Source organism: Dermochelys coriacea, chromosome 9 (assembly GCF_009764565.3).
Source record: "Dermochelys coriacea isolate rDerCor1 chromosome 9, rDerCor1.pri.v4, whole genome shotgun sequence".
Taxonomy (NCBI): domain Eukaryota; kingdom Metazoa; phylum Chordata; order Testudines; family Dermochelyidae; genus Dermochelys; species Dermochelys coriacea.
Genome location: NC_050076.1, coordinates 34,862,827 through 34,889,914, shown reverse-complemented (window position 1 = coordinate 34,889,914; position 27,088 = coordinate 34,862,827). Strand labels below are relative to the sequence as shown.

The 27,088-nt window shown below is 40.7% G+C and overlaps 1 protein-coding gene across 9 annotated transcripts in view; it reads right to left on the bottom strand.

The window, feature by feature from the left end:
- The window catches only part of LOC119861595 (SPHK1 interactor, AKAP domain containing), a 104,683-nt gene extending 82,417 nt beyond the window's left edge, over positions 1-22,266 (bottom strand). For 5 of the 9 annotated variants that reach the window (XM_043492401.1, XM_043492406.1, XM_043492404.1 and 2 more), the window contains exon 1: positions 22,133-22,252. In XM_043492401.1, coding sequence (XP_043348336.1) covers positions 22,133-22,164 — 32 coding nt within the window. In that variant the 5' untranslated portion in view covers positions 22,165-22,252. Of the gene's footprint in view, positions 1-4,351; positions 4,524-22,132 lie in introns of all 9 variants that reach the window. The other 4 variants (XM_038416896.1, XM_043492405.1, XM_043492403.1 and 1 more) reach the window with 3 other exon arrangements.
- Between the last annotated feature and the right edge of the window lie 4,822 nt (positions 22,267-27,088).

The following is a 27,088-nucleotide window of genomic DNA, read 5'->3' as shown; positions in this document are numbered from 1 at the left end:
GCTGGGTCCTCTCTGGCCCAGCAGCTGCCACTCTCTGGCCACCCAGGTCTAAAAACAGCACAAAAGTAAGTGTGGCAATACCTCGATCCCCTTACAATAACTTTGCTACCCTCCTCCCCACTGTGATCCTTTTGCGTTGGGACTCCCTGTTTGAAAAATGCTGGTGAAATCTGTATAGTGCAGGGTAGAAGTACACAGAAGACCAGATTTCACAGTCCATCACGCATTTTTCATGGTCCTGAATTTGGTAGGGCCCTAGGTTTAAATAACTGTACTGAATCACTCATCTGGATTGGTCAGTTCCTGGAAAGGGGGATTGACTTATTTAAAGGGTGATCAAACATGGCAGCTACAACAAAGAAGGTTTGGCAAAAACTTCAGGATTCTAATGCCTAGTTTTCAGCAAGCTTGTGGATGTGCCTTTTGTATAAGGAAGACAATGACTAACTTTGTCCATGCACTACTGGATACACAGTGCATATCCCCATATTGGCTATAGTGTATTGGTCCCCATTTAGCCATGTGTATACCTTCAGTGCAGTGTGCACGTGAAGCAGGTGCACATTAGCACATGCACATGTGAGGGTTCATTTCCAGTAAGCTGCTTCAAGTAGGTCATCCCATGTCAAAGAAGATCTAGAGCCTAAAAGAGTAATGAAATCAAAGTAAAATTCCAAAGAGGTCAGATTTTGCTGAAACTCAGCCTCTGTTTCCTGAGGTTCACAAATCTTTCTTTCAATATGGGGTCAAGATTGAGGCTATCCCACCTCCTCTGTAAGATCTCCTCATCCCTCAAAATTCTGAGCTTTTTTTTTTTTTGGTTTTCCTTTTAGTCTTATGGGCTCCCTTCTGAGCTTTACATCCCAACACAGGAAGCAGATGGCTGACACCCTCCTCAGGCTCTTCAGTTCTCCCACCTTCATTCTGTGGCAAAGCCAGCTGGACAGTCTTCCAGGAAAAATCTTCTGGGGGCCCTGCATAGCTTGTCTGCCCTTCTCAGCTCTTCAGCAGTGAGAGCCAAAAGGGTTCTAAAAGGTTCTACTGCAGCAGCAGTCACAAGTACTCCAGCTGACCCTTCTATTCCATTCCCACGCTCATACTCTGCTCATCAGTATGGAACTTGAGAGTTTAATTTAAAGGTGCCATCATTTTCAAGGCCTCAGTGACATCCTGTGCAGGATTTAAACCAGGGCCTTTTGCACTCGGTCACAGGATGAGCTGGGTTTTTAAGAGGTTCACATCCTAGCTCTGAACTGTGTGTGGTTTCTCTCCTGCACTGGACTCATATACCCAAGAGGAGGTACCCGAGAGCAAGCCTGCTGGGAAATATGAGGCAACCAGGTCTCAGCATAAGGGATTAGCTGGTAGGAGCAGTACTGTCCTGGGAAGCTTTCTGGGATCAGTGGAAATATCAAAAGTGGTTCCCTGTTAAGAGGAAGCTGGAGAAGGAACCTAGAAAAGTCTGTGTGAAGAATAAGCCAGGAAAGGAGTAAGAGTAGCAGGCATTGTAGGCTATAGAGCACAATGGTTGTGAGTTTAGTGCAGATAGTTGCCCACAATTTAAGATTTCAGTCCGGGGATTTTACACTGAAAGCGGGCATGGGCCATCCTATGGAGCCATTTAGAGAGGTGGTGCCGGAAGGCTGAAGAAAGAATTCTGAGCCCACAAAAGGGCAAAAAGATTAGGTTTGTTTGGACACTTGCAACATCGTCAGTCCCCAAGCATTCAAAAATCATAGGTTTGGCTTAAGTCATGAGATTCTAAAAACAATTTTGGGATTCATTTTATTTGCCTTCTGCTTTGACACAGTTGGGTACACTTGTCACATTTTCCAAGCTTTTTTTCTCTGCAAGCATGAGGGCTAAATTTTTTTTTAATGAAAGCTGAGATTCTCATGGTACTACAAGAATCCAGAAGCTGGAGTTGAGGGGAAAATGCCAATTATCATGAAACTTGTGATTAAAAATCACAAGTTGGCATCAGTGTCTTGTCTCCTCCTTCCAAAAGAATACTCTCTTGCTTTGGCTGGGTGACCATGTTACCAGCAAACTGCAAGTCTGCTAAACAGCCTCGACAAAACTGAGGCATAACCTGTATCTTGATGCCTCCTGGAGTAAGCTGCTGCTACACGTTTGGATTTAGAGCCCTTTTGGTCTACCATGACACACCCCAGACTGTGCAGTGTTAGAATTCCTCTTCCTGCTCACTGCTTACTGCACTGAAGCTGCAGTGCAACCATAAAATCTAATAGGTATCTTGGGTCCTGTTGTGGAAGAATATGGGGGAGGAGAAGGATGTGTCAACCACTTTCCCACTGAAAGAACCTTCCTTTGATTTTGATGCTCGTGAAACTGCCTTCCTTGCAAGCTACCTTTAAAAATGAAGCTAGGGAATTAACCGGAAGACACTAGAGATGAGAAGAGGCAAGTCATACGGTACTTCTCTCTCTGGAAGATACAAGGAGTCTGTCAGGGGGTGCTTGTCTGCCATAAAACCTTGCCCTATTGACTATGAATAATACTGTTCTAAATACTATAATGCTTCCACTGAGAAGGCAAGTCAACTATTCAGAAATTATAGCTACCTCCATGAGAGCACAGGAAGCAATTGCAAGGAATCAAAGTGCTAGCAGTAATAAAGTACATTCTTTTTTAAATAATGGGCCAAAATGTGAAATGATTGCTTCTATTTTGCTGTACTGAATATGTCAAAAATACTGACCTTGATGACTCAAGGCTTAATCAAAAAACACATCTGCTCCTAAAAATAATTGTCTTCCTTGCAGATCTGGCAGATGGTGCTACACATCACACAAGAAGAGGTAATTTAAAGAATTCCCCAGGTTATCGCTAAAGAAAATTAATCTTGTGAAACAGTATCAACAAGCTTCAATTTTCTACCATCTTGAGCTTCCAAAAATTCACTGACGATCAGTAATTGTTCCTATTTAAGGAACATGTTCAATAAATACTAAGTGCCTATTACAGTTCTTAATAGGATTAGTTCAATAAAAGCCTACTGCTTTTCATCTTTTCATTATGATCCTTAATCTCAACACTTTGAACATACAGAAATACTGATCCATGAAAGAAGATAATCTTTGTTAAAGTAAGTGAGCTGAATAAATGCAGTCAAGTTTTTTAGTGCAATTAAATTCCAGCTATGGCATACAACGTTCCTAATGTTCTGTTGATGATGAAACTGAAAACTAGGAAAAATGGATAGTAAAAGAATCTTGAATAAGAATTCCAAGCCAAGTAACTGTACCATACTGGAGGACCAGCAGCCTTAAAGTTCTGAGAAACGCCTATCAAAGTTTAGATAGTGTTTTGCAAGCGCTTTGGAGGACAGGATCAGAATTCAAAATGATCTTGAGAAACTGGAGAAATGGTCTGAAATAGGATGAAATTCAATATGGACAGATGCAAAGTACTATACTTAGGAAGGAATAATCAATTTCACAAATACAAAGTAGGAAATAACTACATAGGAAGAAGTACTGTAAAAAAGGATCTCGGGGTTAGAGTGGATCAGAAACTAGACGAGTCAACAATGTAATACTGTTGCAAAAGAAGTGACCATCATCCAGGGATGTATTAGCAGGAGTGTTGCAAGCAAGACACAAGAAGTAATTCTTCCACTCTACTAAGCACTGATAAGACCTCAAGTGGAGTATTGTGTCCATTTCTGGGCACCATACTTCAGGAAAAAACGTGGACAAATTGGAGAAAGTCAAGAGGAGAGCAACAAAAATGATGAAAGGTCTAGGACCTACAAGAATTTTTTTTTTTAAATTGGGTTTGTTTAGTCTGGAGAAGACTTGAAGACCGTAAAAGATTGTTATAAAAAGAGGAGGGTGATAACTGTTCTCCTGTCCTCAGTGGCTAAGGAGAAGTAGTAATTGGTTCAAATTGCAGCAAGGGAGATTTAAGTTGGATATTAGGAAAAACTTCCTAATTGTAAGGATAGTTAAGTACTGGAATAAATTACCTAGGGAGGCTGTGGAATCTGTCATTGGGGGTTTGAAGAACAGGTTAGACAAACACCTGTCTGAGGTGGTCAAGATAATATTTAGCTCTGCCTTAGTGCAGGGGACTGGACTAGATGTATCGAGGTCCCTCCCAATCCTACATTTCTGATTTCTACACTTAATCCAAAATTGATCAAAACATTGGAAGCTTTTGTCCACTGTTTTACTCATTATCCCACCTCTCCTCCTAACCCAAACTTCCCCTGAACCCTGCCTCCTGATCAGCTCTCTGACTGACTTCATTTCTCACTCTCATACTCGCACATCCACCGTCCAACCACACACAATCCCCTGCCCTCAACCCCAATGACTCCCATTACTCTTTTATGCTTCCTTATCCCTGTCTATTTCCTTCCTGACACCAACATTTGCTGCATATGTTCTGTGGTTTCAACTTTTTTTTCTAGTCCATGTTGGGTAAGTCTTCAAAATCTCACTGCTCTTCCTTGGCAAGGTAGGAGGAACCTCAGCTTGTATGGTCTCCCTTTGAGTCTAGGGTAGAGATGGAGACCACCAGCAACTGAGAAGAGACTTCCAGACCTGATTAAACCCTTTCTTGAATTTGGCAGAGTAGTCAGAGAGAGAGGCATTATTACAAGTCAGAGTGGTATTTCCCTAAATCCAGGCAACAGTTGAGCATAATTTAGTGTTTGACCTAGTTGTCCCCGCCACCCCACCCCCCCCATATCAATGTGTGCCTATTGCTACCTGGAACTCTGTCACTTTGAAAGTAATTAAAAACTTTAAATATCCCAATACAAACAGATTCAAGTTTATTTAACTTAAATCATTACTAAATCTGTTAGTGTTAACATAAGCCCAGGCTCAATTTGTCCCTCTGACTTCATTCTGGGGCTCCAGATGTCAAAGGATCATGATCTTACTTTCACTTTGCACCCAGAAGGATCCCAAAGCACTTTACAAACAGGGATCACTTCATCCACCATCTTCGAGGGTGCAATATAGTAGCTGTTCAGTAATATATAGCAACTCTCACCAACAGTTTTGCACAGGAAGTGAAAGATATTTCTTCTTATCAAAACTTCAGGGAGATCTTAGAGAAGCATAATATAATACAACTTGGACTTTAGCGAAGACACCCATGTTATATAATATACCTACACTTATGGAGAATACCACAGAAACTATAATATGTTTAATATAAGTATAATAAGAACATAAGTAGCCATAAGAACCCAGGCAAGAAGACACATCATGGAGATGAATACTTGCCTGCTCAAATGAGGTGGGCAGGAGGGTTTTGACTTCCTTGCCCAGGGGCTGTTCTGAGAAGAAGGGATGCTGGGACGAGATGGGGACCATCTGACCAAGAAAGGAAAGAACATCTATGCACACCAATGTCCAACCTAGTGAGGAGGGCTTAAACTAGGTTCAAAGGGGGCAGATACCAAAAGCACACAGATAGGTATACAAAAGGTGACCTTAACAGAGGATTAGATGTTGAGATCAAGGATCACAATAGGATCACAAGAACAACAAGAGGGAAATCAGTTGGGTAATCTGCTAACCATTTTCAATATCTATAAACAAAAGTAAAGAGTATGGGGGGATAAAACAGGAAGAGCTGGAAGTATTCATATCTAAGCTAAATTATGACTTAATTGGCATAGAGATGTGGTGGGCTAAGTCTCATGACTGGAATATTGGTATAAAGGAGTATGGCTTGTTCAGGAAGGACAGACAAGGTAAAAAGGGATGAGGCGTTGCATTATGCATCCACAATATATACACTTGTTCTGAGCTCCAGTAGAAGGTGAGCGGCAGACATGTGAGTTTCTGGGTAAAGATAAAAGGCTTGATGTCATGAAGATGATCTACTATAGACCACCAAATCAGGAAAAGGAGGTAGATGAGGCAGTTCCAGAAGAAATAACAAATTTCCAAAACACAAGAGCTTGTACTAATAGGGGACTTTTTAACTAGATGTCTGCTGGAAAAGTAATACAGCAAAACACAAAACTGCCATTACGTTCTTGGAATTTATTGGGTCAACTTTTTGTTCCAGAAAGTGGAGGAAGTAATGGGGGGACAGCCATTTTAGACTTGAGTCTGGCTAACAGGGAGTAATGGATAGTGAATCTGAAGGTGGAAGGCAATTTGGGTGAAAGTGATCATGACATGATAGATTTTAAGATTCTAAGAGAAAGAAAGAGTGAGAGCAGCAGAATAAAGACCAGGGGCTTCTGATATGCAGACTTTACCTACCAGCTCTCTGAGTTTAAGGTCCCATGGGAAGCAAATCTAAGAGAAAATGGAGAGCCAACAGTTTCTCAAGAAGATTACACTAAAGGCACAACTGCAAACTATTCCGGAAAGCTTAGGAGAATAGTAAGAGGACAATATGGCTCCATATAGAGCTCTTCAATGACCTGAACCCTACAAAAAGTGGAAGCATGGACAAATTGCTAGGGAGGAGTACGAAAAAATTAGCCTAAGCATGTAGGAATCAACTCAGAAAGGCTAAGACACAAAATGAGTTACATTAAGGAAGGGATATAAAAGGCAATAAGAAGAGGTTCTTTAAAATATAAGGACTGAGAGAAAGAAGGCCAGTATAGGTCTAAAAAAAAAATCAAGTAACTGATGACTGAAAGCTGAGGAGTTTAAGGCATATTTTGCTTCAGTTTTCACTAAAAGGGTTAATGGTTACAAAATACTCAACACAATAAACATGAACAACAAGGGGGAAGGAACACAAGCCAAAATAGGGAAAAAACTGATTAAAGAATATTTAGATAAGTTAAATATATGCAAGTCAGTAGGGCCTAATGAAATTCACCCTGTGGTACTTAAGGAACTATCTGAAGCAATCTAAGAACCATTAGCAATTATCTTTGAGAACCTCATGGAGGACAAGTGAGATTCCAGAGGAATGGAGAAGGGCAAACATAGTAATTGCCTTTAAAAAGAGGAACAAAAAGGTCCTAGGGCATTCTAGACCAACCAGTCTAACTTTGATACCTCAAAAGATACTGAACAAATTCTTAAACACTATATTTGTAAGCACTTAGAGGATAATAGAATTATAAGGAATAGCCCCCATGGATTTGTCAAGAACAAATCATGCCCAACCAACTTTCCTTTTTGACAGGGTTACTGGCCTAGTAGATTGGGAACTGGAGTGGGGGTGGGGAGGAGTAGATGTAATATATCTTGATTTTAGTAAGGCTTTTGATATAGTCCATAGTCTCATAAGCAAGCTAGGGAAATGTGATATAGATAAAATTACTATAAAGTGTGTGAACAAGTGGTTGAAAGACTGTACTCAGAGTCATCAGTGGCTTGCTATCAACTGGGAGGGTGTATTTAGTAGGATTCCATATGGGTCAATCCCAGGTCAAGTACTAGTCAATATGGAGTAAACAGTTTGTTTACAAAATTTGCATATGATACCAAGCTGAGAGGGGTTGTAAATGCTTTGAAGGACAGGCTTAGACTTCAAAATGATCTTGACTAATTGGAGAATTGGTCTGAATTCAACAAGATGAATTCAATAAAGACAAGTGCAAAGAAGTACTTCACTAAGGAAGAGGAAAAACAAATGCACAACCACAAAATGGGGAGTAACTGGATAGGGGCTAGTACTGCTGAAAATGATCTGGAGGTTATAGTAGATCATAAACTGAATGACTCAACAAAGTGATGCAGCTGTGAAAAAGACTAATATTCTCAGGTGTATTAACAAGTCCGTCATAAGTAATACATGTGAGGTAATTGTCTTGCTTTACTTGGCAATGGTAAGGCTTCAGTTGGAGTACTGTGTCCAATTCTGTACAACACTTTAGGAAAGATGTTGACAAATTGGAGTCCAGAAGAGAGCAGCAAAACAACAAAACATTTAGAAAACCTGACTGTAATGGGGTGTTCACCCCACATCACCCCTGAAAGGGTTAAAGTGGCTCAGAAGGGGATAATTAACCTGGTAGAGTGCACCTGGAGGTAGATTTAGGCTTCACTGTCAAGCCCTAATTGAAGATGGAGCTCATCTGGGCTGGAATAGGTGGGGGCTTGTATAAAGTCAGGAAGTGAGAGAAGAAGGGGCTTGTAGCATAAAAACCTGTAGTTACTTTCTAGGCTTAGAAAAACAATAGGTAAGATCCAGAGGATAGGTAGAAGACCTGGGATCCTAGCCACTGGCATAATAGAGGAGCATAGCTTTAAATTGGGGGACTACCAGAATATCTGGTAAACTAGTTCAGTGATGTGATGTGATTTATACCCCGGAAGGGGAAAACTATAGAGGGCCAAGTACAAAGAAGGAGCATCCTAACTAACAAAGAAGAACTGCAACTCCAGGAGTATAAGAAAGGGGCTACAGAATGAATGGGAGACAGAAGAGGGTGTCAGACAGGGTGGAACTATTTCTCAGATGCAGCCACAAGGAGATACCCCAGGGGTGAGTAGAGAACTCCATTACCTTGACCTAGGAGAAAACTTTTTTAAAAAAAAGAACTGGGCATGTTTAGTCTTGAGGAAAGAAGACTGATGGGTGGACCTGATAAGTCTTCAAATATGTTAAGTGCTGTTATAAAGAGGACAGTTGTTTTCCCATGCCCACGGAAGATAGGATAAAAAGTAATGGCCTAGATTTTAGGAAGAACCTTCTAATGATAAGGATCGTTAGCCTTATTAATAGGCTTCTAAGGGAGGCTGTGGAATTTGCATCATTAGAGGTTTTTTTTAAAAAAACAGGTTGGAGAAACACCTGTCAGGGATGGTCCAAGTTTACTTGGTCCTGCCACAGTGTAAGGGACTAGACTTGTAGGACTGGAAGGGACCTCTAGAAGTCATCATTTCTATGATTCTATCACCTCCGTTTCCTGTCTCAGGTAAAAAATGGCATTTACAGTAGCACAATCCTCCCTAACCCAGAACTGTTTTTATTTATTTACTTTGCCAGCAGTGATTCAGAGGGAAGACTGCCAGCTACTAAACTGTCAACCTGCCTTTGCACCATCTGAGTGTTTCTCAGAGATCTCATGTTCCTGGGTGTAGACAACTGAGGGTTTTAGCCCCTCCCAAAAATTAGTTATTGCATTTAATAAATATAGGAAATTTTGGGAATAAAGGAAACTACTTTGCAGGGTCCTAGAGCTGGGCACTAGCAACAATTAAACAGCCCGTTAGCCCAAATCAGCTGACAGAGGCCAGCCATGGGCTTTTAATTGCAGTGTAGATATATCCAGAGAGACCCAAGTTCCTTTGGCCTCCCGTGATAATACATCACTTCTTAGTTTTTCAGCATCCTTTAGTAGTAATTCTAATTTTATTTTCTTTGGGTCAGACTGTGACTAGACCCTGCACAGGTATCCAAGAGAAGGATTTAAGCCACTTTATACCCCTGGAGCAGGGGCTGACCATAGTCTTTGTCCTTTTATGCTCCTAAGGACAGAGACTGTGTGCTAGTGTTTTTGCAGACACTTTTCACTCCAAAGGAGTTGGATGGACATGCAAATAGATGTATGCTACACATCTGAAGAGATGCAGCAGCGGGTGCATTCCCATGGTATGCCTGGGAGCTCTGGGAGGCAATATTTCCTGTTGCTTCCAGCGGGAGGGTGCAGCTTCACAATGTAGCATCACAACCGAGACTGCTGGCTTTGTGCCAGTGGCTTATTTGCAACTTTAGAATATTCATACTTAAATTACTGGGTTTCATTATAAAAGTGCAATGTACAAGAAGAGAATAGTATCCCATGGGGGCTACTGAGAGAGGAATAAACGAGCTATTGCCATTAGTCAGCCGAAATGTATCATCAAGAGCAATCATTCACCCTTTACTATCCCATTGCTACTGCTACATTCAATATACATAACTGCCTCATCTACGTGTGTGTGTGGTGGTTTTTGTTTTGTTTTTAAATGAACTGAAACACTGGTATCTTGTGCTCAAAGCTTCATTTAAGCTTCATCTCTGTGGCAAAAAGTTGCCAACTATCAAAATTATCTAAAACAGTAAGTATTGAAGTATACAAAGAGGAGTAATTAAATAAATGCCTTTTTTAAAGACTTATTAAGCTTTACAAAAAAGCTAACAAACAGTATTAAAGAATCATTTGTAAAAAGCTTTTAACATCCCTGGGATAGTTAAAAACAGTTACATGGAATTTTCAAGTTCCTGTAGCTGTCTGCTCAATGGAGGGAACATAGTTTAGGGGTAGATAGTCACAGCTGTTCAATCATCCAAGGAAGTAAGGTCCTATTTCACTTAATCTTTTCTGAACCAGAACCTAAGAAACTGACTATTCCTGCGGTCCTTCCAATGCTGCTGGTATCTGCTGAATTTTGTACCCTGTCTTAAAATTTAATTTTGCATGTAAAAGGGTCAATATAGTCATTGTACAGTGACAGCTTTAGATTAGATGCTGTTGAAATTACTATTCTAACACAACTCATTTTGATCAGTCTTGACGTGTGTACTTCAATCAGAGCACAGATGGCTAGTCAAACAGACAATCTATAAATACCTTGAACAAATGTATGGGGTTTTTGTTATGGAGGTGGGACCCATGCATAATGTAATGGGACAATATCTAGGTCTGAACCTGTACAGTGCTAAGGGCCTTTGAAAGCTATGCAGCTCCCTCCACTTCTATTGATTTCACTGGGAATTGAGGGTGCTGACCACCTTCCCCTCAATCTGATCTGGATGCTGATATGATCTATAAAGTAAATGAGTAAAAGATGTAGTGCTAGTTTTACACACTTTTTTGCTTTTTTTTTAAAAAAAAAATAAGTTCACTAAGCACCTGCTTTATTTTCAGATCTCGCATGCCATCACTCTGTTGGGGTGCACATCTTGTTGTTTTGCAGAGAATCTGCATTTCAGAAGGATAAAGCTGCAGAAATGCCAAGCCTTATGCTAGATGTCTTCCTAGATGTCACAGAGAGAAGGCAAACTGAGCTACAGTAATTTTAACTTTTAAAAGGACCTTTCTTTAGTCATTGGGACCTAAATGCAATTATTCTATTTGTCTCAGTCCCACTGACAGGAGATTGGCTTTTCAAGTTCTTCAAATGCAATAATTCTATTCAAAAATCAGGAAGCCTTTATTGTGGGCATTAATAATCAACCTTATTTGTAAACAGGATTTTAAAAAAAAGTTACTGGAGAACACCCCCACTTAACTGAAGTTACACTGAAAAACAAGCTGTATCCTTGGAAATCTCCTATCTTTTATTTGGTGATGATTCCTAAAATAAGGATAACCATGTTTACATACATAGGGCCTGATTCTGATATAAATCAGAAGCAGCTGTCAAGGGCCTAATGGGGTTATACCAGTGTAAAACTTGTTGAAGTGAGACCAGATTCAATAATGACAGGTTTCAGAGTAGCAGCCATGTTAGTCTGTATTCGCAAAAAGAAAAGGAGTACTTGTGGCACCTTAGAGACTAACAAATTTATTTGAGCATAAGCTTTCGTGAACTACAGAAATGCATCCGATGAAGTGAGCTGTAGCTCACGAAAGCTTATGCTCAAATAAATTTGTTAGTCTCTAAGGTGCCACAAGTACTCCTTTTCTTTTTGCAGATTCAATAAGTGCTTGAGCAATCACTACCAGGAAGCGACTTTGTTTTAAGCTTTCCCTGTCTAACCGTGGGCTTCACAAAACACCAGTGCTGTCGCTGAGAGATTTAAAAATAGGGGGCCATGGTGCCAGGGATGGACTATGCAGACTTTTATTATGTAAGACCTGATCCTGCAAACACTTAGTTACATGTTTTCAATTAACTACTCATGTGAGTAAAGTTAATCAGTGGGGTTACCCACACACTTAACATTAAGCACATGCATAAATGTTTGCAGGATCAGGGCCTAAATCCTCCCCTTCATCTAGTAAAACCTCACACACAGCATGGAATTGATATAAAATGAGGATCTGGACTCAATACTAAATAAAATAACCATAGGAAAGCAAATGTGGAAAATGTACAAGAATCAAAGCAAAGAAGAAAAGCAGAAAAAGCAAAAAAGAAGCAAAGGTTGCTTATAGAAATCCTAAATGAAACTCTACTAATACTGCTACTAGAGCTACAAAAAGGCAGATGAAGGAGCAATGCCTGGTAACAATTTGTTGACCTGTCCCTCCCCATTATCCCAGACATCTTAAATACTGATCAAATCTTATGCCCCTGAATGTGTCTGTCTGGCATGGCATACTGTATGGTAAATGGCACATATTGTATCCCCTTTTTTGTTAACACTTTTGAAGTGGTCTATTCTGAGGGGCAACTTAAAACCATAATGCATCTAGCTAATTCCCCATTCTCTTGCCTTTGTAGACTTTAGGCTCTTCAGAGTGCTTCCTTCTTCACACAGTGCCTGGGACAACCTGTTACTGACCTCAGTTGGAGCCTGAAGCTGCTACTGTTACTGCTAATAGTAGCTGACACATCTGGGTCTGCTCCTGGAGTTGCTGAACATCCAAAATCCCTCCCGGCTTGATTTCAACAAATCTGAAGTCAGCAAGATTCCTATTGTATTATGGATGCATAAGGACTTCAGGATCTGGCCCAACCATGTCTTCTCTTCCTCTTCCCCTTCTCCCCCCCCCCCATATCCCTGCAATGTACAATCTAGGCTTATAACCCTACAACAATTTATACTTAGGGTGCCAAGATCTTTTTATCAGCAGGCTTCTCCTGACGTAGATAGGTGCACGCTGCTAAAACAAGTTTGAATGACCAGTTGTTTAGAATTCTAATCAGGTTTTAATTCTGCTGGATTTTAAGCAAGCTTTTTATCCCCTCCTTTCCAGAAATAAGTACTATCCAACACAAAATGCTCAAACTAGTGCTTGGGGCAGGGGCAGCACGCAGAGCTCCCCTGTGCCTAGGAGCCAGACTTGCTGTTGGCTGCTTCTGGGGTGCAGCACAGTGTCAGAACAAGTAGCGACTTGTCTGCCGTAGCCACGCAGCATCAGCGCTGGGATTTTTTACAGCCTGGTCGGTGGTGCTGACCAGAGCCGCTGCAACCCAATGCCTTACATTCAATGTGACCCGCAGTTTGAAAACCACTGTTCTAGAAAATGCTATCTGCTAAATTTATTCTTTGCTTCATCCAGTTCTGGATCTTGGTCCCTTTATTAAAAAACAGAAAATATGTTTTTGACTCTTAAGTTATCAGAAATAGTGCCTGAATTGACTATTGTGTTAAACACACAATTTTACTAGCTTTCAAATTTTAAAAGCTGATTTACACAGTATACTTATAGTGAAGTAGTCTTTGGCACAGAATGACAGTAACATCTGTAGAGAGGTTCACAGTGATTGAAATTGCAAACCACTTTAATTCTACTCCAGTCACTATATCCAATTACACTGGAATCAACTTTAGGGAATGTATATGGTAAGATAATATCCTATACACTAATATTTTTACATCAATTAAGTTACTGATAACATATCCCAATTTCTTTACACAGGGCTTGATCACCTTTCTCTTACAGTGGCATAAAGTCAGCAATAACTTTACTGAAGTAAATGGAATCTCACAAATATAAAACTGGTGAGAGATCCAAATCCTTAACAGAAGATGCTATTGGGGGGAGCGGGGGAGTAAGTCAAGTTACTTATGGTAAATAAAACCACCTATTCTGATCAGGTACAACATTAAAAGTTGATCACATACAGCAACCAACACACACTGAATCTAACTCTGTTACAAATCTAAGGCTGGTGGAAGATTATCTGTAAGATTGTGTTTGTGTTACTTAATTAAACAATAGCCACTAATCTTGATTCCACAAAAAGCTAAATTCCATGGGTTCAATTCCCACTGAACATGTAACAGCACATTTGGCCCTAAGGAAGGACAACCTGACTCTCAAGCAGTAGACGGATGCCTTCCATAGTACTTGATTACGAACTGATGTGAGCTTATATGATTTCTGATCTAAGGGAATGATAAAGTAAAATGGTCTAAACTGAGCATTTGCATCTAATTTACATTCAGAAGTTCCAACTGCTCTAATGAGACTGTTTCTATGACCACATGCAGATCTGCTCCTAAACTATACTAAGCTATTAGCTAAAATTGTAGAAGAACAATCTGATCATTTTGACGCTAAAGACTATATTCTGTCATCACTTGCTCACAGAAAATCTCTCTCAAATTTACATGACTCCTACTTTCAGTTCCTCTGTAGGAATGAAGCTCTATTTCCCTTCTGATATCCCAGGGAAACACGAATTCAGTCATTTTCATTATTGACAATATGAAGTTAACTATTCATTGATCAAAAATCATTGATGCTTTCTAAAGCAAACACGGCTCTAAAATCACTTCTGAAAAACTTTTACTCCTCCCTGTTAGGGCAGCTCAGTACTATTAATCCCTTTGGTAGCATAGTATCATTCAGCCATGTGATCATCTTAGCTTCCTTTACACAAGACCACACACATCCAGAGCAAGAGCCCAGCAATCCTGGCTTTCCTTCTATAATGCTTTGCTTGTATCAGGGCTCTTCTTTTTCTAATGACTGATCCTCTGTTGCTTTGCTGTTTGTTTCATACCAGAGCAAAGTTAGCGTGAAAACACTAGCAGCCTGATTTGATGGTGACTTACATTCATTTTGCACAGATGTACAAGACTACAGAGGGCAGGAGGCAGTGGGGAACTGGGCCAACAAACCATTGGTAAGAGCGATCCTCTGTTTCTCTCCTAAAAACACTGTTCCTAACTGTACAGATCACTAAACCCAACAGTACGTAGTCAGTTCACTGAGATCTTGACTTTCATAATAAAGATTATGGGGAAAATTCAGTGTCCTCCTCAAAGGCCCAGTAGCAGTAGAAACAAGTTGTTTTTGTGGCATAACGAGAGGTGTGCATGGAGCTCTACTTCATGGAACCCAGCGGAAAGTGAACTTTCTGGGTAGTATGTGCAGCATGAATTGGGAGCAGCTCAAGGTGAAGGGTGAGCTAAAGATCCTCACTTTCTCTCCTCATGCCAAAGCATGAGCTTGTTCTGATAACTGCAGAGTTATTCCAGCCACTAGGCTGCGGTATATTTCATGGAGCAGCTGTGAAACTTTTTTGTGCTTGGTTGGTGGGTATTTGCCCTTTTTGTCTCCCCTCCTACCTGAGCCCAGCCTGGCTATTCCTGGGCAAAGGATCTGCTCTCATACCTTAGAGGAATGACTCAGCTACTCAGTGAATTACAAGAACACTATTGTACTCTAAGGGAGAAATCATATATATATATATATATATATATATATATATATATATATATATATATATATATAAAAGATGAATGTCAACCAGAATTCTTAGGTAGTAAGAGGTTATGGGGAAATCAAGTGGGAGTTTTGTCTGCACAAGAATTACAGGGTCAGAACCTAGAGCCCAATTTTTCTTTCTTCCTTCTGTTCTGTGGTACTTACACAAGTAGTCCCATTGCACTCTTGGATTGCCAAGTAATAACGAACTCCTGACTATAATTCACTATTTACCTGTGAAATGCCCTGTTAATATACCAAATAGTATCGCCTGAAACATTTTGACAGCCTTTTTAGGGTTTCTATGCAGTATATGGGAGCCCATGGGAGCAGGCATCCCAGCCTGAGTTGACTGATTTGGGTTAGTGGGACTGGTGCTAGTGCTCTAACATTAGCTGTGTAGCCAGTGCTTTGAAGTTGCAGCCTGGGCTGTGAAGCCTGTGGGTGATGGGGTGGTGGTTCAGAGCCCAAGCTCCAGCCTAAGTCACAACTTCAAAGTTTTGTGTAAATAGCTATTATCAGAGCACGAGCATGAGCCCCCACTAGCAGAAGTCTAACCACCGGCCTGGGAGGCTCACTCTGGCGGGCTCAAAATGCTATGTAGATGTGACCTTAATGACTAACATATTTCTTCCTTTCTTTTTTGAATTTTTAGCCAGATGAAATGGAGCAGGGGGAGGGAGAGAAATGCCTCCGTTAGGAAGGTCCTCCTTGGGGCAAATCCCAATATCCTTATTCACAACCAGTACTACCTTACTCCATGAATAACCCTCACTCCCTGACCCCCCCTCCCCCCAACTTCAGTGGGACTCTAGCTGTGGACCAACTCGGCACTCGGTGGGGGAAGGTATTGGAATCTGGCCTCTGTCATTAGAAGAATGTATTTTTTTAAAGTCTTTTTTTTTTTTAGTGGTCAAACTCTTGTATAGATTACGATTAGTCCCTATGTAAAATATACTGTATTTTAAGCACCCTATCTAAGATGCTCACGTCACGTCTCCTAAGAGTGAAAAACAGCCATTTTATTCAGTTACAAATATAAATATATTTAGACTACATAATATGTTGACTCCATCTCTATTACTTTAAACCAAAACAAGCTGCTGATAGAATGCAAACCCATGCCTTAGTATTGTTTAACATTTAACAACCTATAACACACACTGGATGGCTTGATTAATCTCTGTAACCATGGCTGTACTACTCTAAAATGCTAATCAATTTCACATCAAGTAGATTGAAACTGCACACAAACTGCTGGCATAGTTCAAACATGGTACTTGCTTTTGAAAACAAATGAACAACACTGCATTGAATTTCACTTGATTTAGTGTGTGTGTGTGTGTGTGTGTGTGTGTGTGTGTGTGTGTGTGTAAAAGTTCATAATTACCACAGTATATAATGTGAAGTAAAGATTACATGACCTTTTAATTTAATGCCTTAACAAATACATTGTTGCAACTTTGTAGTTCCTGATAATCTAAGATACCACGTTTTATGGGCTGGGGGAGGGCTGTGTTGTATTTCAGAGTTCTTTTCAGACTGCAAGCTTTCTATACAGATGTTACTAGCAGAGCAGTCTTTTCCTTTAATAAACATTAAAACAATTTATTCTGAAGAGGTAAACAATATCGGTAATACAACTAACTTTCTTACATCAGCACTAAGAGGGTGGCACATCTACAAGACAATAGTAGCATAAAACTGTGGGTGTATGTACAAACTGATTTTTAGGCATGTTAGACCATTTACCCACTAATTTGATGTCTTTCCACTAGGAACGGAAATAGCAAAGACCATGTAAAATTGAAAGAGATTAAGACCATTCTGAATACACGGCAGAACTGTTTAGTCTCTTCTAATATAAAATTTCCCTCTGATCTTCTGTGTAACTACTCTATATGCAACCTATGAAGATTGTTTCATTGTAGTGTAAAAACAAAGAAGCTGGCTTACATTTAAAGTCATAATTATGACTAAAAATGTTCAAAAAGTGCATCTTCAAAGCATGTGCACATTCTGAGTCTACTCAATGCCTGGAACATTCTTTGACTTCAATGGGAGTCCCACGAATGGGGTGAAAGTCATACTTCTGTAGAGGGCCAGCACAGTTACACTTACATTTTCCAGACTTAAGTGGATCACACAGGCCCTGTGCTGACTCTCTGCATGGAGAATTTCACTGATGAAGCAGCTAAAGGATTGAGCTCACTAGCTAACTAATCCCCACAACACCCCTGAGACATAGATGCATGTTATAACCTAAGTGCTTCTGTTCTCCAAGGATATGTGGTCATCCAAGTGCATGCAGTATAAAGTGTGCTCAGTTCAATGATCTCAACTGTCCTGCAAGTTTTTAAATAAATAAAAACTAGTAGAAAATAACTCTAAACAAAAACTGTTCGAATAGTCCCCTACTAGCCAGTGTAAATGCATAAGTGGGCTTGGGCACACCCAAGCTCTACTTAATCCCTGTTTTGAAGACTTGTGGGACAGCTTAAGCATGCACAGGTCTTGTGCTGTCTCTCTGCACGGTAGTGAATTTCACCAGCTGGGAATTTGCTTGCTTAAGGACTACAGCAGCTGGTTCTAAATGACTTTACCACAAGGTGTGTGTGTGGGGTTTTTTTTTTTTTAAAGTATATTTCTTAACTCCTGGAGCCAAACGAAGTTTTATCAAGCATTTAAAAGGATGAATCTTTATTCTTTTTCAGTCATTAGATAGAAACAGGGGGATGAAAGTTAGAATCTCTTTAAGAAGAGTTTATTAGATGACCAAAAAGCCATGATTCCATAATCAAGCAAGAGAACAAATCTGGCTAAAAGCCCATCCAGGTTCAGTAGTGAAATGAAGGCAGTAAAGGGGGGGGGGGGGAGAGGAAGCAACCTGTAACAAGTGAGGTGGGGTGGGGGGAATGAAACTGACAGTAAGCAATCTAAATTAGAAATGAAATGTAGAAAATTGATAAGAGAATCTAAAGATCTTATGGGGTGGGAGGAATTAAGGAATTCCCCCATGTTGGGAACAAAAGAGATTCCATCACAGTATAGGCCCAGTAGTAGATGGAGATGGTAAAACTATTAATGATGCAGAAAAGACATAGCGTTCAACATATTTCTGTTCTGTATTTGGAAAGAAACAAGATGAAAGACTTGTATCACATTAGGATGATGAAGTACCTTCCAGTCCAGTAGTAAACAAGGATGACGTTAAATAATATCTAACAGGGATAAGCATTTTTAAATCAGCAGCCCTGGATAAGGAACATCCAAGAATTCAAAAAGAGTTGGTGTAGGTGATCGTGGGCATAGTGATGTCCATTTTTATTAAATCTTGGAATACTGGGGAAATTCTAGAAAACTGGAAGAGTGCGAGTATTGAGATAGGTAAGGTGAGATGACCCAGATAACCACAGAGTTACTAGCTTGATCTCAACATTGGGTACAATAATGGAATAGCTGTTAGGAGTATAATTTAAATCTCATACCCTTTCACTCTTTAATGTTTGTCAACATGATTTTATTATTATGATTTTGACTTTTTGGTTAATAACAATAACTGCATTCGTGTAATATACTTAAACTTTTGTAAGGTCTTTGACTTAGTACCAAATGATGTTCTGATTAAAAACATTAGAACTGTACAGTATCAAAGCACACATTAAATGGTTTAAGAAGTGGCTAACTGTTTTCAAGTAGTTATTAATGTGGAATCTTCTTTGAATGGGGGTGTTTCTAGTAGGGCTCCAAAGGATCAGTACTAAAGCCAATACTAAACACTTATATCAATTACCTGATAGTAAATATAAAATTTGTGGATGACACAAACTTGGCAAAATAATGACAAGGCAGCCATACAAAGCAATTTTGATCACTTGGTAATATGGGGGGGCCCATTCAAACAATGAGTTTTAATACAACCAAAGGCAAGGTCATACCTCTAGGAACAAGGGGTGCTCACAATGCCTACAGAATGGGGAACTACATCCTGGAAAGCAGTGATTCTCAAAAAAAAAAATATAGCGGTCATAGTAGACAAGCAAATGAACATGAGCTCCCTGTGTCATGTTGGCTGTGGCTAAAAGGTCTAACAATGCATTCCTTGTACATATAAACAGGGCAGTAGTGAGTTGGAGTAGAGTGGTGAAAATCACCTCTGCATATGGGACTGGTGATACTGGAGTTGTATGCAGCATTACAATATCAATGTCAAAATTTTAAAAAGGTTGTTGGAAAAACTGGAGAGGGTGCAGAAAAGAGCCACAACTGATTTCAGGGCTGGAGAAAACCTCTTTAGCATGAGAGACTTAAAGCTCAATCTGCTTCATCAAAAAGATGTCAAGAGGTGACTTGTTTATGGTGTATAAATACCTTCATGGGCAGAATATACTGGGTACTAAAAGGCTCTTTAATCTAGATGAGAAAGGCATAACAAGATCCAATGGTTGGAAGCTGAAGCCAGACAAATTCAAATTGGAAATTAAGCACAACTTTTTTTTTTAAAAATAGTGAGAGTGACTAACCTTTAGAACAACCTACCAAGGGAAGTAAGTGGTAGATTCTACATCTTAGTCTTCAAATCAAAACTGGATTCCTTTCTGGAAGATATGCTTTAGTTAAACATAAGTTAATAGGCTCAATACAGGGGTAACTGGTGAAATGTAATGGCCTCTGATAGGCAAGAGGTCAGAGTAGCTGATCTAATGGTCCCTTCTGGCCATTAGAATGAATCCCTTGCAATTTAAGACAGATATTGGTTATGAGGGTAGACTGTAAAAACAGCTCCATAGTCAATGTTTGAAAACTTAGATTTTTTTTTTAAGTTCACTTGTATACTTTAGGATCTGATCCTATAACTGCATCCTCATGGAGGAGAGGAAGGCACTCTTATCAGCATTAATTTTAGTTCTCTTTAGAGCTCCTTACTAGAGGCAAAAAAAACCCCATTGTATCCACTGCTAAATCATAAGATGCCTTTATCTCTAGTAGTAAATGTCCGTTGTCAAGAATCAAAAGTAAACTGCATTTTGAAGATTACTCTGAGAAGCCTGTTGTAACAACCCTTAATATTTTCCTTTTGTGCATCAATTTTCCTCTTAAAAAGGAAATTCTCTCATTTATGCGATCAGCTGTTCAAAAATGCCTTACCTACAACTAACACAGCTACTACTCTGAAACCTATAGAACTGAGACAGTCAAGAAGTGTTGTACTTGCATTTTGTTCTATTACTATAAAATGAGTGTGGTTGTCACATACAGGCTGTCCGGTGAGAAGGGATGAAAGAACCTCTAGGATATCATTTTTTTTGTATTGCTTTCCTGAAAAACCAATAACCTTATTCTGATTGGTTTTTAATGTTTATTTTCTATTCAGTGTTTAAGCCCCTTAAATGATTTATTTATAATGTTTTAACTTAAATCCAAAACTACATTCACAGCTTTTTTTAAAAGCCCCTTATCCTTCTGATCTCTAGATTTTATTTTTGTGTATACACAAATGTATTCAGAAAAATGTAAAAGTACATTCTGTCACATACTAAGTACAGTGTTAAAATACAATTTAATAACAGTTTTGTGTACAGTGATTTCTACCCATATTCTGCTCTTCCTAAATTATTCATTATCTAGTCTATCTCTTTAAAACCCTAGACACCATTGTTTTACTTCAACAGTTTTCACAATACAGGAAATGATTATTTGTTCAAAAAAGCATACTTCTCTTCTGCAGTGCCTTTCTGACTGATGTGTACTAGTAAAATAAATGCAGACAGCTCCAAATCTGAGAGACTAGCTTAAAAAACAAATCCCCAAATGTAACTATTGCTACTTCGCATAGTTACACTAGCGCATTCATATGCGCAATTAATATTCAGTGCTGTATGCTACACCTTTTATTTACTATTTTTACCCCAACCTGTTGTTTTCTTAAATAATCAGCATAAAAGCCCTGATAAGATCTGCCATTTCATTTTTATAGCACTTAGTTTTACACTACTGCTACAGAAATGATATTGTGCCAAAGCGAAATCAACACTATATTACAAGGGGCTGAAAATCGTGCTCTAAGAGAGAGAATTTGCTGGATGCAGATATTAAAAGTAAACAACTGCTAGTTAAACAACCCTCCATCTCACTGAATACTTAGGATGAAATGTAATTTTCCAATGTCCCACTTTTCATTTATCAGAAATCCCACTTTCTCTCCTCCCCAGCAAGATTTTTCCGTCCTACAAAGCCATCCTCCTACCCTATCCTTGCTTTAGCGCTGTTAATTTTCAAGATCTGTATCGCTATTTTTACAGAGACAGTGTTGCTCTGGCAAAGAGGGGCGAGATTTTAAATCCTCCAAGGATCCCAGTTCCCTCACGGCTTTGCTGTTAATTATGATTAAGGTTCACTAGGACCCTTCACAGCAAAAGTTTCTGGAAGGCGCTGAGCATCCGCCAGCCGTTCTGCTGGGCTCTCTGGAGAAAGTCACCCGACGGAGGGTGGCTCCAGGTTCCTATGGGCAATTACACGCTTAGCCCCCTTGGTGCTAGGGGTCAGGCCAAGGGGGCTGAGCCTCGGGCAGTACTTCCCTGGGCAGCTGGCAGCCCCGAGCTCCCCGCTCCTTCGCCTCGTTCACTGTCTCCCTCGCTTGCCCCGGGCAGCCCGTTTACAGCCGCGCCCCCGGAGCGCTTCGCTCCACAGTCCGCAGGCAGGAGGGGAGCCTGCGCCCCAAATCGCCGGCCCGGGCTCCCCCTCCGCAGCCGGCTCGCCCCAGGGGCGTTGGCAGGTGGCCGGGGAGCAGAGCCAGGGGCCCGCGGTCCCACCCGGGGGCTGGAGCCCTGGGGCCGGGGGCAGGCCGGCTCCTACCTGGGAACGGTCAGCAGAGAATGGCCGGCCATGGCGAGGAGACGGGCGCGGGCGGTGTCCGGGGAAGAGCGAGGGCGCCGCGCGCCGCTGCCATCGCCCAGCTCCCGCCTGGCGACGCGCCGCGCGCCGCCCTCTGCCTCGCTCCGCCCCCCGCCCCCGCCCCCGCCGCCGGGAGAAGGGTGCAGGCCGGAGCCGCCGCCGCCCGCTGAGCTCGGACCCCGGCGGCGCCCCTGAATTCCACCCCGAGTACCCCGGAAACCGGAATCCGGCACCTGCACCCGGCTGCTCCCCGGCCCTGCTGCTGCCCCAACTTTCACGGCAAGGTCAGGGAGTCCACGGAGTTGCTCTCCCTGCCCCCAAAAGATTCCGGACCTCCATGCATCCTGCCATGCCAGGGCCACAAACCCCGGGCTCTGACGCGTGTATCTTGCCCCACGCCCCAAACTGTACAATCTATGTAAAAACAGGAGTAGCTGTTCGTCCTCCTGTGGATAAATCTGCCCCCGATACATCCCGAGCCAGTAGCACTGGAAAAAACACATCTGCCGATTTTTAACTCCAGTTCTCCCCAACTTCTACTAAATAAACAGTAGCTCTTGATGTACCAAAATAGCCAGACTCTGTTGTAAGCTGGCACTGCAAAAAGTGGTATTTGGTATCAGGATCCTCTGCAATCCAGCTAATTTTTCTGAGCACAAACTCAAACGTGGTAAAAGGGAAGTGCAGGTGCTGCAGTTTTAGGACATCAGTGCATCCCTGTTGTAAACACCATAAAAACACTGATCCTTCTGGATCCTACCACCTTTTGGCTCCCTATCTTCTCAAATAGTACAATTAAAATAGACAACAGATGCTGCTACTCCTACATGACCAGAAGAATCCAGGCTTCAACAAGTTCCAGTGCAAGAGCATTTCAATCTTGGCAGCATAAACTTTGCACCAGGGACTCCTGAATTCTACTGTGTAGAGTCCAAATATGGCTGCTCTTAGTCTGTTATAAAAATCTGAACACTCGTGCATCCTGGCACAGAGCACTATCCAAATACAAGTATAAATCCCTTAGATTGCTTTGACGATCTCTGTCATGAGATCATAGAATCAGAAATGTAGGGCTGGAAGGGACCAAATAAACCTTCCTGAAAGGTTTGTCTAACCTGCTCTTAAAAGCCTCCAATGACTGGGATTCCATAATCTCCCTTGAAAACCAGTTCCAGTGCTTAATTGTCCTTATGGTTAAAAAGTTTTCCCAACTATCTAACCTGAATCTCTCTTGCTGCAGATTAAGCTCATTACTTCTTGTCCTATCTTCAATGGACATATAGAGCAATTCATCACTGTCTTCTTTCTAACAGCCCTTTTATTTGAAGACTATCAGATCCTTCCTTTAGTCTTCTTTTCTCAAGACTAAATATGCCCAGTTTTTTTAACCTTTCCTCATAGGTTTAGAAAACCTGACCTTTTATCATTTTTGGTGCTCTCCTCTGGATTATTCCAGTTTGTCCGCCTCTTTCCTAAAGTGTGGTGCCCAGAACTGGATACAGTACTCTGGCTGAGGCCTCACCAGTGCCAAGTGGAACAGAACAATTCCTGTGTCTTATATAAAACATTCCTGTTAATACACCCCAGAATATTAGCCTTTTTTCAACTGTCTCAGATTGTTGAGAGACAAGGTGGATGAGGTAATATCTTTTAGTGGACCGACCTCTGTCGGTGGGAGAAACAAGCTTTCGAGCTATGGAAAGCTCTTCCTCACGTCTGACTTGCCCTGACCTTCATCGGGTCGAACTGATGAAGAGCTCTGTATAGCTTAAAAGCTTCTCTCTCCCACCAACAGAAGTTAGTTCAATAAAAGATATTACCTCACCCTCCTTGTCTCTCTAATATCCTGGGAACGACACAGCTACAGCAACACGGCATATCACATTGTTGACTTCCATTCAATTTGTGATCCACTGTAATCCCCCAATCCCTTTCAATAATATTACTGCCTAGCCAGTTATTCCCCATTTTGTAGTTGTGCATTTGTATTTTTCTTCCTAAGTGCAGAATTTTGTATTTGTCTTTGTTGAATTTCATCTGGTTGATTTCAGACCGATTCTCCAATTGGTCAATGTCATTTTGAATGTTAATTCTGTCTTTCAAAGTGCTAGCAACCACTCTGAGCTTGGTGTCATATACAAAAGTTATAAGCATCCATTCCACTGCATTATCTAAGTCATGAATGAAAATATTGAATAGTACTGGACCAGGGACAGATCCCTGCAGAACCCCACCAGACACGTTCTCTCAGTTTAACAGCAAACCATCAATAACTACTTTTTGAGTACAGTCTTTCCACCAGTTGTGCACCCACCTAATGGTAATATCTAGACCACATTTCCCTAGTTTGCTTATGAGAATGTCATGTGGGGCTTCATCAAAAGCCTTACTAAAATCAAGATATATCACCTCTACTCTTTCACCTCTATCCACTAAGCTAGTAACCCTGTAAAAGAAGGAAATTAAGTTGGTTTGGCATGATTTGTTCTTAACAAATCTGTGCTTGCTATTCCCTAAAACTCTGTTATCCTCTTGGAGCTTACCAATTGTTTAATAATTTGTTCCATTATCTTTCCAGCTATTGAAATTAGGCTGACTGATCTATAATACCCCAGGTCCTCTTTATTCCCTTTATTTATCTTTATTTTAAAGACAGGTACTACATTTGCCCATCTCCAGTCCGCTGGGCTCGCATCCATCCTCCATGAGTTCTCAAAGACAATTACTACTGGTTCTTGGATTGCTTCAGGTAGTTCCTTAAGTACAATAGGGTGAATACCTTTAGGCACTTGCTGACTTGAGTACATCTAACTCATCTAAATATTCTTTAACCTGTTCTTTCTCTATTTTGCCTTGCAGTCCTTCCCCCTGTTAATATTAATTGTGTTTGAATATCTGTTCAAATGTATCTTTTTAGTGAAGGCTGAAGCAAAATAGACATTTAACACCTTAACCTTCTTGATGGCATCTGTTGTTAGCTTTTCTTCCCTGCTAAGCAGAGAACCTACACTTTCCTTTGTCTTTCCCTTGCTCCTAATATATTTATAGACCCTCTTTTGTTTCTTTGATGTTCCTAGCTGGGTGGAACTCATTTTGTGTTTTAGCCTTTCTGATTTTTGTCCCTACATGTCTTTGCTATTCTTTTGGACTCATCCTTAGTAATTTGCCCATGTTTCCACTTTTAGTAGGATTCCTTTTGGATTTTGAGTTAACTGAAGAGTTCCTGATGGAGCCCTGCTGGCCTCTTACTATTCTTTCTATCTTTCCAACTCATCAGGATAGTTTGCTGTTGTGCCTTTAGTATTGCCTCTTTGAGAAACTACCAATTCCCCTGAACTTCTGTTTCCCTTATATTTTCTTTCCATGGAACCTTATTTACCAGTTGTCTGAGTTTCTTAAAGTCTGCTTTTTAAAAAGTCCATTCTCATTAATCACCCCTTCCTTTCCTTGGCCTAATAAAATGTATAATTTCATGATCACTTTCACCCCAATTGGCTTCAGCCTTCAGATTCACAACCAATTCCTGCCTGTTAGTTAGAATCAAGTCTAAAACCATATCCCCCTGGTTACCTCCTCTAATGTCTGAAACAAAAAAGTTGTCCCTGTTCCAAAAATTTATTGGAAATTGAGTTTTGCCATATTATTTTTTCAACAGATGTCTGGGTAGTTAACATCTCCTGTTAATACCATGTCTTGTGTTTTTGATATTTCTGTTATTGTTTCTGTGCTTCATGCACCAATTCCTCCTGATCAGCTAGGAGGATGTGATTATTCACATCTACTAAACCACTTCCCCTGCAAAAGTTCAGTGTTATGATATTAAATTTAGCTGTATTTAAAAAATCAAGACATCAGATCGGAATTACTGTGGATTCCCTGAAACAGTGTATTGGTTGCAGATTTATCTGATGTAAAAGGATCACTAATCAGGGTCCACATTTTTGGTACACTAGGTGCTGCAATACTTGTTCTGTGTTCATGCCATAGAATTCGGAGGTGGAGGCTAAACACTATGTGGATGCAACAGGATCCATGTAGCGTTGCCAGCTCATGATTTTATTGTGACTCACACAATATTTTAGTGTGTCTTCTTGAAGTCCCAACTCCTGGAATTATGTGATTGAAATAAGAATTTTTTTAAAAAGAAGGTTTCTAGTCCGCACAAATAAGGAGATATTTTTGAAAATGTGAACTCTGAAGTCTCAAAATTCAAAACGTTTAAAAAGAACCCAACTTTTTTTTAATCTCATGTTTTTTAAGACAATATTATGGGGTTATTTTTATATAGTGGTTGTTTTTTTATTTGTTTGTTTGTTTGCTTGTTTGTTTGTTTTTTTTCTGAATGCTTGGCTTTGACTAGGGCTTTGGAGCTGTGCTCTGGCTCTGCTCCAGCTCCAGGCAAAAACCTGCAGTTCCACTGCTCTGGAGCTTCTCCGTGCTCCAGCTCTGGGCTCCACTCCAAAGCCCTGGCTTTGACAATACTGAATGTGTTGAATCCAGGGTTTTGTTGCACTCATGCATGAGGGTCCAGAATTTTTTGGTGCAGTAGGAATGCTAGACTTGGTCTGTACTTTGGCATTAAGAAGATAGGAACTTGATCTTTCCAGAAGGATCCAGGTGCAGGAACCATATGTTTGCAGTGCTCACGTTCTGGGGTGCATAGGGTCTTTGATGCAGTGGGTGCAGCTAGTGTTCTCTAGTTAGGTGCTGGAATTTGCAGGGTTGGAATTAAATTTGGCAGGATCCAATAGTTTTTGGCAAGATCCAGCTTTTACTCCCATTGCCTTCAGCACTTCATGTCCTCCTGCCTTTTCCTACAAGCCCTTTCTCACTTCCCCAAGACCATCTCATGGTCTTCTTCTTCTGAGCCCCTTCAGCACTCTCTCACTTCATTCCCCCAAGTCACTTCAAACAAGC